The following is a 16,030-nucleotide window of genomic DNA, read 5'->3' as shown; positions in this document are numbered from 1 at the left end:
AATGCTAGGAGATGCCACTATTCATATTATATGTTGCTCCTTGTACATCTTAAACACATATGACTTCAATGCATCGACAGCTACAGACAATCACAATCACAGTTGCAGCGATTGTTATTCATACCTGCTGTTTTTGTAGGAGGAGCCATCCATGTCAACACTGTTGGAATTTCACAAACCAAACGACGCAACCTTTTGTTTATTTTTATTTCTTAATTTTGTTTTAGACAGTTTTTACAACTGCTTGTGTCGGTTTGTTTTTTTTAAAAAATGTATTAAGTAGAAAACTGATGTTTTTATTGCTCTTAGGTCTTTGTGACGTCCTGTAAAAAAAAGGTAGTTTTTATCTCAGTTTTTGTTTCGTTTGTGTGATCCCGTGAAAGACAAAAGGACTTTGTATTGCTCTCTATTTTGTTCATATCCCGTGAGATATCTAGAGAACAGAAGTTTGTTTTTTCTCTGTTCTATTTTTGTTGCTTCCATCATTAGTATCAGAGCCCGGTTGGAGAATGACAGCGAGTTCAAGCAGTAATAAGTTGTAACCTCAGTTGCCCAAGTTCACGGGGAAGAACTACAATCAATGGAGTATTCAAATGCGGGTGTTGTATCAATCTCATGAGTTGTGGGAGATTGTAGAGAGCGTTTTTCAGGAGCCCGAAGTTGAGAGAGATTTGAATCAAAGACTTCTTCAAGAGTTGAAAGAAAATCGGAAGGATCGGAAAGCTCTTTTCTTCATCTATCAAGCGGTAGATGAAATTATTTTTGAGCGGATCTCTACGGCGAAGGAGGCTTGGGATACACTGCATGCTTCTTACAAAGGAGATGATAAAGTAAAAATGGTACGTTTACAAACCCTACGAAGCCAATTTGATATGTTGAAGATGAAGGAGTCGGAAAGTGTGGAAGAATATTTCAATCGGGTAATCACCATTGTTAACCAATTGAAATTGAATGGAGAACTTGTAGAAGATAAAAGAGTTATTGAGAAGATTTTGCGAAGTTTGACAAGAAAATTTGAAGCCACGGTGGTAGCCATAGAAGAAGCGAAGAACATAGAGCAAATGTCTATTGAAGGTTTGCTTGGATCTCTACAATCCCATGAATTAAGAATGAAGCAATATGATTCGACACCACTTGAGGAAGCATTCCAAACTCAAGTGGCATTGCGTGGGAATTTCAAAGGTGGCCGTGGAAGAGGTTTTGGCAGAGGAAGAGGTTCTTTTGGTAGAGGAAGAGGCTCTTATGGTACTCGTGGAAGAGGCCGTGTTGGTAGAGGAGAATCTACACAAAGTGATGGAGGTGAAGTTCAAGGTGGAACTCATGGTGATGGAGAAGGTGCACGTGGTCGTGGACATGGTTTCAGAGGAAGAGGAAGAAGCAACCTTGCCAATATCAAATGTCACTTTTGCAAAAGGTATGGGCACACTTATCGTTATTGTTGGAAGAGGCAGGAGAGTGAAGAGGCAAATGCAGATTTGGTGCAAGAAAAGGAAGTGGAGAAAAGTGAAGACACAATGTTTCTTACACATAGTAAGGAATATGGGGATTCAGGAGATGTATGGTTTATTGATAGTGGTTGTAGTAATCACATGACTGGCAATAGAAGATTGTTTGTTACTTTGGATAACTCAATCCAAAGTGAAGTACGTACGGGAGATGACAACAAACTATTTGTGGAAGGAAAAGGTGACATTTTGGTGCAAACAAGGAAGGGAGAAAAGAAGATATCAGATGTCTTCTATGTTCCAAATCTTAAGCATAATTTGCTTAGTGTTGGACAACTAAATCAAAAGGGTTATGTGTTGATGTTTTCTCTTAACACTTGTACCATTAAAGACAAGCATGGATTTTTGGTAGCCAAGGTGAAGGTGACTCCAAATAAAATGTATCCCATGAAGATGATTTGCAGTTTGAATGGTTGTTTGAAAACTTCCATTGAGAATCATTCAAGATTATGGCATTGCAGATTTGGTCACTTGATTTCCAAGACACTTTCTTATATGAGCCAGAAGAATATAGTTGATGGGCTTCCACATATTGAAGTTCAAGACAAGATCTGTGAAGCATGTGTTGCAGGAAAGCAAAGCAGAGCACCATTTTCAGTTGGAAAATCATGGAGAGCCTTGAAGCCATTGGAGCTTATTCATTCAGATTTATGTGGACCAATGCACACTACTTCTATTGGAGGTGATGAAGAGAAGATGATTGCAGACTTTAAATCAACTATGTTCAGAAGATTTGATATGACAGATTTCTTTTTTTCCTTTAAAAATAGTTTGAAGAAATTTTCACTCTATCTCTAATGATTAATTTCTATAAATTAAGAAAATATCTGCTCTATTTCAAGGCATGCTTAGGAAATTGAAGAGAAACTTTGCTATTTGTCCAATCAGACTCAAGTGTTTTCAAAATTTTCAGCTTTATATTCAGGCCATCTTTTACTTATCTATAATGCAAATACACACTACTAAAACTTCAAGGAAACAGTACTCTAGGACTTAAAAGAAGGAAGTTTTCAATTTTAATTACTAATAAATTAAGTTAATTTCTTCTCTATGTGGTATGCTTTAGACTTTAGAGCTTTAAAAAGTTTCGGATTGTGGAACTTGAATAAATTTTCAGTTTATATCCCTTTTGGGGAAAAAAATGGAGTGTCAAAGTATAAATTTAAAGCAAGAGGAATTTGATGTCACGATCTTGACAACAACTTCTATGATCTTTACCAACAAAACCGGCTAACAATTGTTATCCAAAAATAATCTCCGTTAGTTTATATAGCAGTAAAGACCAATAATTTCAGTCCACCTCACTGCTGACTAAGGCTTCATTTGGGGCAGTTTTCTTATTATTTTGTAAAGCAGTTTTCTAGTTGACACCGGATCGGAGGGGGCTCGATGAATCCACGTCGACGATCCGGTGGCAGTCGCCGGACACCACTCCAAGTACTCCTCCTTGAAGCAAAAACCACCACCTAAGAACAATCTTAGGATACAGAAATTCACAAGAGAGTAAAACTCTAATTTTATTAATCTCCAAATCTACCTATTACAATCAATAGCTAGGTATTTATAGACATGTAGCAATATAATTGGCTACACACAATCAAAAGCAAGCACTAAACCTATGTAGCCATGTAAGCCACCCTAGGAAATTAAGCTAGACTGAAGTTTAATCTGATTAATCATCTCAATTCCGGTGTCACTAGTACAAAAGTTTTTAGTTTAAAAAATTTTTGTTCTAAAAAACTGATTTAAAAAGTAATAAGAAAGCTATCCCAAACGATGCCTAACTCTGTAGTAGAAAACATTAGTGTTAGGCCATCCCTTTCGCCTTCTAATAGTGGCAACCATCACAATTCTACCGATGACAAAGTCTATCAATGCTAGGAGATGCCAGTATTCATATTATATGTTGCTCCTAGTACATCTTAATCACATATGACTTCAATGCAAGAAAACTGATGTTTTTATTGCTCTTAGGTCTTTGTGACGTCCTGTAAAAAAAAGGTAGTTTTTATCTCAGTTTTTGTTTCGTTTGTGTGATCCCGTGAAAGACAAAAGGACTTTGTATTGCTCTTTATTTTGTTCATCCCGTGAGATATCTAGAGAACAGAAGTTTGTTTTTTCTCTGTTCTATTTTTGTTGCTTCCATCATGTCAACACCAGTACTTAGAGAAATCATAGATCAATACATGACCTATCTCTATCATAACTAGAACCAAGAAATGCTGCTCCATCATCATTTAAACTACCTTGATAACAGTATTGTACTCATATCATTCAACTTTGTAGTCTAACGAACTGCGTACTGATTTAGGCTTCGTTTGAGGCAGATGGCTTTCTTGCTACTTCTTAAAGCAATTTTACAATGTAAAAGTTAAAACGTTAATTCTAGAAAACTGCTTTAAGAAGCAGTAAGAAAGTTGTCTTCATTTGGTACAGTTTTTCTACTAGTAAAAAGCTGCTTTAAGAAATAGTAAAAAAACCACCCCAAACAAAGCCTTAACAGTGATTTGATTTTCATAAATGGTTCAAGCCTGGTAGTTCTTACATCAAAAAAAAAAAAAAAAACTCATATTTGACTCTCTGCTGATAAACAATCAGTAATTCTTCATCTGATGAACTAAACTTAAATTTTAAACAAAACTTTTCTCCTGCTGGGTGACTAATTTTGATAAATTCAAAGCACAATCAATCTCTCATTCAGTAGAATAGCTCTCGGATCATGCATCATAGGGCCCAGTGCTTATAAATTGCAAAAGTCTAATACTTGTAAATTATCATCAAAGCACCATATTACATGCATGCATGTGTTGATGACTTCGATATAGAAATTAATTTAATAGAGGATCGAGGCCTGTACAGATCATGCATGCATGAATACTGCTAACATGCTGGAAGAAATCTTTATGGAGAAAGTGCTGTGGGGTATATACAAATATATATAATATCAACGTACTATTGGCAAGAACGTGGACGGCTCATGTGAGGTCCAGCTAACTAAATAACATCGGCTGGCTATCCTAATAAGAAAATGACAGGCATTCGTATGCCATTATATTGAAAGCCAAAGCTCCTTTTTAAGCAATAAAGCAGTACCAAAACTCCATGGCAAGACGCCATTGCAAGTGCTGGTTCTGCAAGGTGTGAAGGATAAGATGGTCGAAGGAACACTGGTAAAAAAAGTGAAAAATAACAGAAGCAAAATGGTGAACCATATGATATAGGTCATTTTACTTACCTATCTTTCCACATCTCTACAAAGACTTTATGTATGTGTGAGCTCTTTTGGTAATTACATGAGATGACATAATGAAAGAATTTCATAATCATGTATTATGATTCATTAATCATTTTGGTGAGGCATGAAAGTAATTTGGCCATACAAATCACAATCTCTCACTACATTAGATATGCATGTCACACTGTAGAAATATATTATATTATTCAACAAGTTTTTATAGGTCCCTCAGCATAAGGATAAAAATCAGTATATTTTATGAGAAATTAGGTTCGACTCACTTGCACGACATATTTATAAATATTTATAAGTCCGGCGAGCGATTTTTAAAAGCAAGTTTGTAGGATATAATGTTTACATTGTCGACATAATTAGTTATAAATATTATATCGTGATGCATTATACGTACATATTTGTGAGTTAAATTTACTACTCTATTGTTTTGGAAGAATAATTGCATAGGAGTGATGTATTTTATTACTATTTTTGTTAATAGTTCTATCATATTTTCAGTGAATTTTATACCGGATGAACAATACATGAGGTTCCAACAATACGCCAATGGTTAGCGTTGATGAAAATTACCGATGGTTTTTAACGGCCCTCACAATTAAAATTTTTTATGATCTACAGTCAGTAAACTAGCGAATTACCAATCGAAAAACAAAACTTAATTATTTTCGGCTCATGCCGTTAGTAATCCACAAATAAGTATAGTGCCAGTTGATCATCAGCGAGTCTTGCTAGACATTTTTTTTGGTACGGTTAATTAGGCTAATTAAGGTAAACGCATGCATACATCATATATGCAAGGTTTACACTTAAGACTTCTTAGTTGGTTGCTAAAGCTTCCAACCAACAAACCAAAAAGAATTACATAGCCTTGCCATAACTTAGTTTCATGGCAGCATATTTCACCTAAAACAATATGATTTTGGGAATAATCAAAACAATTTTTAGTTTTTTTTTTTTTGAAGAAAAAAAAATGGCCTAATTAACCAAAAAATAAAAATAATAATCAACCCCTCCCCCCATTAAAATAAAATTAATATTTCTTTAAGACATCAAAAATATTGTTATTAGTATATATATAGCTTTCTTACTACTTTTAAAAATAACTGTTAAATAAATTTATTTCCAAAAAAAAATTTAAGAAAATTATTTTATAAAACATTACGGAAGTTATCCAAACAAAAATTTAACATGAGAGAAAACATTTTGATCTAACGAGAGTCAATTTCAGATTTTCTTATACTGTACGGACGAACAACAGCATCCTTGTGCTTTTAAGGCCGTCCTTGGTCAAAGAAGGTATCTGTGGCTATTGTAATCAATTATGGGCCAGCCAGCCAGCCAGCCTTGATCATGGTTGGTCGACTTGACCAACCCAATTAAGCGCAGGCAGGACCCATGTGATTCAAGCTTCAATAAATATTATTTTTAATAGAATCAATTAAATCTCCCCCATTAATTTAAAACAAAATCATATTTAGAATTAGATATAACTAAATTAGTCTCAACTAATACTATAAATAAATCTTAATTTAGCTTATTAAAAAGTTTTTTATTGTTGACCTTACAAGTCCATGGAGAGATGAGATTATTTTAATTTTGATAACCATATGCTTTGAGGTATTAATATATTCAACTATATTATTGTAGGATTTATAGGATGCAATGATTATGCTTGTACATTCAAATATTAAAAAAAAAAAAAAATTTCACGCCAAGTTGCCCTGGTTCAAACTAAGTTGACCTTATTCAAGCCAAGCTAATTCGGTCTATTTGGACTCGGCACAAAAAGGATTTGCTGGTCTACAAATACATTCGTCTCAAGCTAGTGATTATAATCAAAGAATTTGTTATAGTTAGTTGAATGTGATGTATTGATCGAATGACAATATACTGCTATTCATGATAGGTCATTGCAAACACGTGATCAACATAATATTGATCGATATATGGATATGAAAACTATAGATTCTCAAGTGCTTCATTATGTGTTATTTCAAGTAGATATTAGTTGTTTTGAGACTCATTTTAAATGAATTAATATTTCTTTTTAAAGTCAGAAAAGTATTATAATCTAAAAATAAAATCTCTCTTAATTGATATTTGTTTTGCTAACAAAAGAATGTTGAGTAAAACAAATATAACAAAAGAGGCAAGAACAGCAATAAATTGAAGGGACGCCCTCCCTCATGGTTCCCAATGGACTTTCATCCAACGCGCTTCTATCATAATTGGAATATTTAGGCTTCGTTTGGGATGGCTTTCTTACCGCTTCATAAAGCAGCTTTCTAGTACAAAAATTAAAATTTTTATACTAGAAAGCTGCTTTAAGAAGCAGAAAGAAAGTCGTCTCAAACAAAGTCTTAAGATCAATTTTTACATAAGAGTTGCTTTGAAGGTGGGTGAAAATTTGAGGTGGATCATAAGCTTTGTAATAAATCAAGAGAATGTAAATCCAACTTCAACCAATTTATTCTCCCCCTACAGATTCTCAAATCCAACAAATTTGGACTTGGTTTTAAGGGAATTTTGTCTAATTTATTTTTAATAACGCATGCATTTTTTAAAATAAATTTAAAATAAAAATTTATTTTTTTGTTTGAACTGGAGCATTGCAACGTTGAGCCTTTGGGCACAGTGAAACCGAAAATCACTGCCACAATATTAAAGCTTTTGTTCTATTGTAATTTTAGATTCAGCATGCAGCACTAAATAGTGGCATTATGGTGCTATGCACTAAAATTCATATATATATATATATATATATATTCTTTGTTTTCTCTACACTCACTCACCACTTAGAGCAATAATGTCGTCTTGCCAGAGAAGGAGAAGGGGAAGGAAGGAGCAGAGAGAAAGAGAAATAAAAAATTTTTATCACCGAATCACTTTACAGCTACACAAAAATTGCTCAGACCGAGATAGTGAATGTTATCCTATATTTGTTTTCAAATATTTAATTTCGACCATTTGATTTCTTTTAAATTAAATTTATTAAATTTTTTTCTGATTAATAAACTTTGCCCGTACAACTTTTTATATATTATAGTACTAATTATTTTAGATATTTTGATTGGATGATTTTATAATTTCACCTGGCAAAATAAAAGTCATTATATTTGAATGATATGAAAGAACTAAAATTTTGATATTTAAATATAGAAATACTAATAATACAAGCATGGTGAAAGAATATGAGCATGTGATTTAGTAAAAGTCAATTGCTATTATTGTTATAATACTGTGTAATAGTTTGTGTGAGGACAAGTAAAGACTGATTTTTACTAATGTTGGCTGAAGACTAACTGGTATGTACAGGATGATGGGCCGACGAGTTTCTTTTAAATATTATGACTTAGTGTTATCCTCAACTGATTCACGTGATAAATTAATTGGAAGATATAAGAAGTTGTTATTATGCTGACGGGAAAGGAGTGGAGACTCTATTTGCTGAGTCAACGGCTACTGATTACTAATTACTGATTACCGACTACTAAAAAATAATGCATAAGCTAGAACTCCTTACTTTAGCGTGATTACTAGAATGCATGTTACTACACTATTTCTACTTCATTATTTTATTGTTCTACTTATTATTGTTATACTATTATGGTATTGTTTTACTATTAATTCCACAAGTTTTATGATTACAAATACTAGTACTGACGATACTATTACTATTATTGATGATACTAATATTAATATTGATATCACTACTGATTCACTACTATTATTATTAAACATGTGATTTCTATAATAAGCATATGATACTAAGCATGTAATGAAAGATATATAATGAATACTGATATAGAATGATTGACACTCATGTATATACTGATTTCATTGTACGCATTGTTATAGATTCAGATAATTTTTATATATGTTTTTGGTTTACTGACTTATACAATTTCTTACTACGACGTGTGATTTGGGAAGAATTATTTATTATTTTTTTAGTCGACCTCCGTATTGATTTACTAATATATCAATTTACTAGTTTACTAGTTTAGAAATTATATTGTTCCTGTACTGCACTGTTTTACTAGTTTTCGTACCTACTATACTATTTTATAAATTTTATTGTTGTTGCATGCGATTTACTATTTATGCACATATTCATGATCGATCATATAGACCGCTATTATTATGAATTGACTGATGACATGCATATTTCTTCTTTATTGTGCTTTGAGTTCAATTATAATATTTAATGATCTGTTAGACTTTTTAGCTCATTATATGTGATTTAAATGATTACTAACAAAGCAAAATATAATAATATGATGTTCACATAGCACTTACAACATAAAATACATGAAATATAAAAAAGATATAGATTCTCATGGTTAGTCCTCGTGTATCATTCATGTCTTAAGCTCATATGTTTTTTCCCTTGCCTTGGTGATTAGTGCTACACCAGAAGATATAAAAGAAGATTAGTGAGAGTTAGAAAGAGCGAGTGTGTGAGACTAAATTTTATGTTATGAAATATTTTTTCATTATATCGATATCGCGGAAGCAGATGCTTGGAATGAGAGATTCAAGTTGTACTTGTTCAAACATTTGAATGAATATGATTGATTATCCTCGATATTTAAGTACAGAGTATTTTGGTCCAATGATCAGTTTGTAATAAGAATATTTGTCCAAATTAGTGTATCATAAGAGATAAAAAATCAAATCAAATTTACCTCATTTAATAAATTTACCTCATTTAATAAATAATCACATGGAGATTATTTTATATGTTCGAAGTTTTTTGACTAGGCCTTTTTAATTAATTTATCTATTAAAACTTGATATGTCACAAAAAAAATTGCTTTGTTCAGATACAAATCTTGATACAAAAATGAGATTGAGGCTTCAAAAATTAAAATAAGGATCATCTGATTTCCTAGTTAAGCAAGTTTATAGCCAAATTGAACATCTCAAGGAGATGAACCCAACGGCATCAAATTTGATCCAATCTGAGCCCAAATAAGCCCAAATCAAATATCTAAAGTCCATTTAGAAGCTTAAGAGAATTAGTTGGACTACCGAGTAATATCCAAATATGACATGATTATAGTCGAATTGAGCAGCTAGACAAGATGAATCCAACGAGCTCAATATCACTCAATTCTAACATCATTAAGTCACTTAGTATGGGCCATATGATAGAACACTCCCAACATACCTTGATCTTCTCCATATTTACTAGCCATGACACTCCCAAATAATTATAAATAGCCCCTCATTCTTCACATGAGGGGAGGAAGAAAAGGAGAAAACTTGGGGAGCTCCCTTGTCGTTGACCACTGTTGGATCTCTTCCCGACCACCAATCGTAGTTAGATTTCTGCCTATTTGTCGGCTCCTGCGGGATCTCTTCCTGACTATTAGCCATTGCTAGACTTCCACCCATTCATTAGTTGCAGTCGGATCTCTTCCTGACTACTAATCGTCTATAGACTTCTACACGTTCATCGACTTCTACTAGATCCCTTCCTTACCACCGACCGACACTGGACTTCTGCCAGTTTTTCAATTGTTGCCGAATTTTTTCCTGACCACCGAATGTCACTGGAGTTCCACCCATTCATCGACTATCATTAGCTCTTCCCAACCTCTAACAGTTGCTAACTTCCACCCATTTGTTGACTACAACCATATCTTTTCCTTACACATGATCGTCGCTGAACTTCAACCCTCAACTACCATTATATCTCTTCTCTACCACCAACCATCCTGGACTTTTTCCCATTCGTCCGATGTCTCAAGACCTCTTCTCAACCATTAACCATCATCAGACTTGCGATCATTCTAAGGCTATCACTATAACTCTTCATGGATGTTATCCACATTGAATATCCTACCAAATATTGTTGCCTATCTACTACAATCTTTTTGACATCCGTTGCCAGCCATCTACAACCCCACTGACCACAGGTGCCCCACTAAGGTTTCTCCGACCAACATCATACGACTATCATTTTTTTTATTATCATCGCTAGACTACATTTCTTCCAACCTCCATCATCTGCCAACTATAGTTCTTCCTACAAGTATTACTTGTCAACTACAGTCTCTCCGACCTTCAACACTTGCCTATTACATTCATTTTGATTATCATTTCCCTTCCCTTATACTCCTCTCATCGATTATGGTTCCTCTGACCAACATCGCCCGTTGATTAAGGTCCTATTGACCAAATGAATATGCCAACACTGATTTTCCCACTCCCACCATGTTATGCACTCTATATGATGTATATTTGCTACATCGAGAGCCAAGGCCTTCCCCCCCAAGGAAGTGTCTCATTTGTAATCGCATGCAAACACTAACAGATTCATTCAAACTGGGCAAAGCCCCGTGGTTTTCTCCCTTTCAAGGATTTGTGTACATGACGCAAGGGAATCTGATTTGGACTAGAAGGCAACCTTATCTGCAATCATAGCCAAGAAAATTCCTCTAATGCTTTTAACATCCAAAACAATATCTTGAAAAACTATTTTTTATAAAGCTTCCAGTAAATGCAAGGATGTTTTTAATAAATTACAAACTTTATCCAGTCCATAGCTAAACTTCTACTCATTGAGCAAGGTTGTAATCTCAACATCAAAAAGGTAGTAACGGTCTAAAGATATAGCATTCTTCTCCTTTGATTTAGGATATACACTACATTCACCCCCTCCTAGTCAAGGCATAATCGATCCAAGGGGGATTTGATTCAACCTCTTCAACACTGGATAATGTTATTTAGTAATACTCATATAAATAATCACAAATAGGTTCTACATCCTTGGTAAATTCTTTTGACATCTTTCACATAGATTAAAATCATCAAACAATGCGCTAACAAATAACCTCATATAGGTCATACATCATTGGTGGATTCTCTTGACCTCTTACACATAGGTTAACATCATTGAGCAACACTCTGACAAACAACCTCAAATAGGTCATACATCATTGATTGATTCTCTCAGCCTCTTCCACACAGGTTAACATCATCGAATAACACTCTAACAAATAGTTTCGAATAGGTCAAAAATCCTTGATGGATTTTCTCGACCTCCTCCATGCAGGTTTACATCATCGAGCAATAATCTAACAAACAACATTGGATAGATCAAAAATCCTTGGTGGCTTCCCTTGATCTCTTTATACAGGTTAATGCTATCAAAGTAATATTTTGGAAAATAACCTCAGATAAATAAATCACTATTAATGAATTTTTTTGACCTTCTTCATACAAGTTAATATCAACAAACAATATTTTGAGAAATAATCTTAGATAACTCAAACATCCTCGATTAAATGTCCCTGGAGGATCCCATCGACCTCTTTTGCATAGCATTTTGAAGCATCTTTTTCAGCTACTTCAAAGAAGGACTGGATCTTCAGGCCTCCACTTTATTGGCATTATTAGTGTGTCACTAGGCAGTTGTGGTCAACACAATGTTTGAACTCCTCTATCAAATTATTAGTTATCTGCCCTCCATCAGCATGCATACCTTCTATCTTCAACAAAATATAGCCCGCTCATCGTCATCAACTCATCGCCTGATCACCAACATCATAACCTAAACACTTCTAATGGGCTTTCATAGGCTTGCTGCCTAACTCCATGCATCAAAGGATCAACTTACGATTGTCGGATCTCTTCCCAATCATTAAACATCACAAGACTTTTGTCAGTTTTTTTTAATGTCGTCATATCTCTTCCTGACTACCCATCATCTTCAATCCTTTGTTTTTGCTATCAACACTAATGTTCTTCAAGCTACCAATCACAGAGTGTTCATGTCGTATAATTTGTTTGAATTTATAATTTTGTATATGTAACTTTTCAAAGCTTTGACACATATTTTTGGGCTTTATAAGATTTGACGTCCAAAAATAGAGGGCCAACTAATATTTCATCAAAAATTCATCTTAATTGGGCACAAATCTCGATACAAAAATGAGATTGAGGCTTCAAAAATTAAAATTAGGATCATTTGATCTCCAATTTTAGGAAGCTAAAAGCAAAATTAAATATCTCAAGGAGACGAACCCAACAACATCAACTTTGATACAGTTCGAGCCTAAATCAAAGGTCTAAAGTCTATGTGAAAGCTTCAGAGCATTAATTTGACTATCAAGAAATACTCAAATATGACATGCTTATAGTCAAATCGAGCCGCTCGACAAGAAAAATCCAACAACCCTCCATTCTTACATCACTAATGCACTTAAATGCTTGATAAACTCTTCATGATCAAGGGAATTAATATGGGTCATCGGATAGAATACGCCTAACATGCCCTTAATCTTCTTCAAATTTACTAGCCATGCCACTCCGAAAAAAAAAGCCCCTCATTCTTTACATGATGGGGATGAAAAAAAGGAGAAAACTTGTGGAACTCCCTTGCCATCGACCACCGACAAATCTCTTCCCGACCACCAACCGTCACTAGACTTCTACCTGTTCGTCAGTTGCCGCTGGATCTCTTCACAGCTATCGACCATCACTGGACTTCAACTTGTTCTTCAGTTGTCGCTAGATCTCTTCATGACCAGTGATCGTCACTAGACTTCCACCCGTTCGTCAGTTGCTAATGAATCTCTACCCGATCATCATCCTTCACTAGACTTTTGCATGTTCATTGGCTATCATCGGATCTTTTCCCGACTATCGATTGAATTTTCGCCCATTCGTTAGCTACTGCCAGATCTCTTCCTAACTACCGACCATCGTTGGACTTCTACCCATTCATTAGCAACTGTCGGATCTTTTCTTGACCATTGACCATATGGAATTCTTCCCATTCATCAGCTTTCTTCAGATCTCTACTCGACCAGTAACTATTGTCAAACTTCTGTCTATTCTAAGACTATCGCTAGAACTCTTCCTAGATGCTATCAACACTGGATCTCCTCTCAAATATTGTTGCCTGCCGACTATGATCATTTTGACATCCGCTGCCCGTCAACTACAATCATGCTGACCACCGGTGCCTCACTATTGTCTCTCTGAGCACCATCATTTCACTATGGTTTTTTCGACCATCGTCGCTGGACTATAGTCCTTCCAACCTCCATCATCCTCTGACTATAATTCTTCATACAACCATTACCTGCTGACTACGGTCACTCTGACCTTTGTTACCTCCCTATTACATTCACTCTGACCACCAATGCCCACTAACTATGATCTTTTCGATCTCCATTGCTCATCGATTGCGGTTCCTCTGACCAACACAGCCCGCCGACTATGGTCCTTTCGACCAAATGAACAGACCAACACTGGTTCTTCTAACTCCCATCATGTAATGCACTATTTGTGATGTATATTATTTGCTACATCGATCAAAGGCCTTACCACCAAGGAAGAGCCTCATTTGTAATCAACTGCAAACACTAGTGGCTTCATTCAAATTGGGCAAGGTCCCGTGGTTTTCCCCCTTTTCTACGTAAAAATTCTGGTATCTCTTGTAAATGTTGCATCCCTACTCATTTATCTATTTGTGTGCTGGATATTTGTATAAGGCCAAGACGCTAAACTTTATATTCTGTCGTCGCAAATATTCCAGCATGAAACAAAACTAAAATTCGGCATGTAAATTAGGACCTATTTGCGTTTTTATTTTAAAATATGTTAGCTTATTTTATTTTCTACATACTTCATTTTTTATTTTTAAAAATAAATCAACTTTAAAAACAAGAAAACCAATTTTTAGGTGTTTTAAGTATTTTTAAAAACAATTATCAACACTGCCATTCACTATTAATCATTGTCGCCCTTTATTGACAATCTTTGTCCTTCTCTTATCGCCACCACTGATCATGACCTCCAATCATCGTTGGTTATTGATTGCCACCTCTGTCCATCTCCAATCATTGTCAATATCCACATTCATTAATGCTAATTGCCATCACCTCTTAGCCTCTTACCACCGACGACTATAACCTCTGACCAGTGACCATCCTCATTGCCTTGCTCGCCCACCACCTTCGGCCGCTACCGCTCAATCGCTGCCATCCTCACATAAATAAGTTTATTCAATATTTAATAAAAATAAACACAATGAATTTTTAATATACAAATACATTTTATTTCAAATTAAAAAATATTAAAAAATAAAAATAAAAAAGAAAATCCCAAAAGTCACCTTAAGTTATGGCTCATCCAATTATGTTTAATTAGTATGTTTTATTCTAAAAGAAGTTTGAAAAAATAGAGTTTAAACATATTTTTATGTCCAACTAAATGATTTATTTAATAGACTTATTATTAAAAATATATATTAATCAAATAAGCTAAAAAAAAAAAAAAAAGAGGCTGACATGACGGAGTAGCAGACCTTAGATAATTTTGCCCAAAATGCTGCAAGAAATAGCAGAAAGACGAAGAAAACAATCGCGGCGAGAAGTGGTGAAAACAACCGTGGCAAAATGGAGTAATAATTATAATAATAATAAATTGAGTTGCAGGAGGCGGCCACGTCTCCAAAGCCAACAACGCGCCGAGGTTGGCGACGATTGCTGAGAGGATTACGGATTCTTTAACACTCTCCGTCGTCGTTTCTTACAGAGCGAAAGCTTAAAAAAGGACGGAAGAGGAAGGGGATTCGCATTAAAAATCCCTCCGCATTTCCTATTCGCACATGGCCTTGCTCTTCGTCGGCCATTTTTTTAGGTTCCGCTCTTTTTTTTTCCTCCTACTGATTGTAAAATCAATTTTCGCCCACATGTTGGCTTTCCTTATTCTATCTACCTTGAGATCTCTCCCTTCGCCCTTCCATATCCACCCTGCAACTGCAAAGCGCGAGAACCACCGCAGACACAGAAAGCGGAGGTTTCTGTGGATAATCTAGGAGAATCTTCTATTATGGGCTAGTTTAGATCCAGCCTTCTCCAGAGTGAAGAGTTTCAGGTACTTATAAAGTTATCATTGATCTGATTCCAGAAGTTCTGTGACTTTTGAGCTCTTATTTTAAAGTGGAGATCTTTTATCTTCGGAGCCCTTCTTCCATTGGCTTCATAAAGAGGAGAAGAAGCTTATTACTTTGGGAATTGATCACTTAAAATTCGTTTACTCTTATCACTTTCTTACCATATTGTTTTCTTCTCTTGAGCGTTTTTAAGACCTCAATGTGCGCTTTAACGGATGAGCGCATTGTGATATTGGGTTCCGAGACCATAGTGGCTGACAATTTTTGAGTGGAAGCGGGCACATGTGGATCAGCGCCTTAAAGGTACTCTTTTGATTACGAATTATGTGCACATTCTTGTCGTCTGTAGCTTCTAGGAGC

General features: G+C 34.9%; 2 protein-coding genes across 4 annotated transcripts in view; both read left to right on the top strand.

Annotated features, from left to right (window-relative positions):
* The first annotated feature begins 593 nt into the window (after positions 1-593).
* LOC110096826 lies at positions 594-15,322 on the top strand. The gene is made up of 2 exons (XM_020822947.2): positions 594-2,187; positions 15,210-15,322. The coding sequence occupies exons 1-2, from the start codon at positions 594-596 to the stop codon at positions 15,320-15,322; spliced, it is 1,707 nt and encodes a 568-aa protein (XP_020678606.2).
* Positions 15,117-16,030, top strand: part of LOC110096830 (histidine kinase 5) — a 39,510-nt gene continuing 38,596 nt past the window's right edge. Inside the window, exons 1-2 of one of the 3 annotated variants that reach the window (XM_020822952.2) lie at positions 15,117-15,651; positions 15,864-15,973. The gene's annotated coding sequence lies outside the window, so the exon portion shown is untranslated. Of the gene's footprint in view, positions 15,974-16,030 lie in introns of all 3 variants that reach the window. The other 2 variants (XM_028701306.1, XM_020822953.2) reach the window with 2 other exon arrangements.

This window comes from Dendrobium catenatum, unplaced genomic scaffold (genome assembly GCF_001605985.2).
Source record: "Dendrobium catenatum unplaced genomic scaffold, ASM160598v2 fragScaff_scaffold_1676, whole genome shotgun sequence".
Lineage (NCBI taxonomy): Eukaryota > Viridiplantae > Streptophyta > Magnoliopsida > Asparagales > Orchidaceae > Dendrobium > Dendrobium catenatum.
This window is presented reverse-complemented; position numbering and strand designations above follow the sequence as displayed.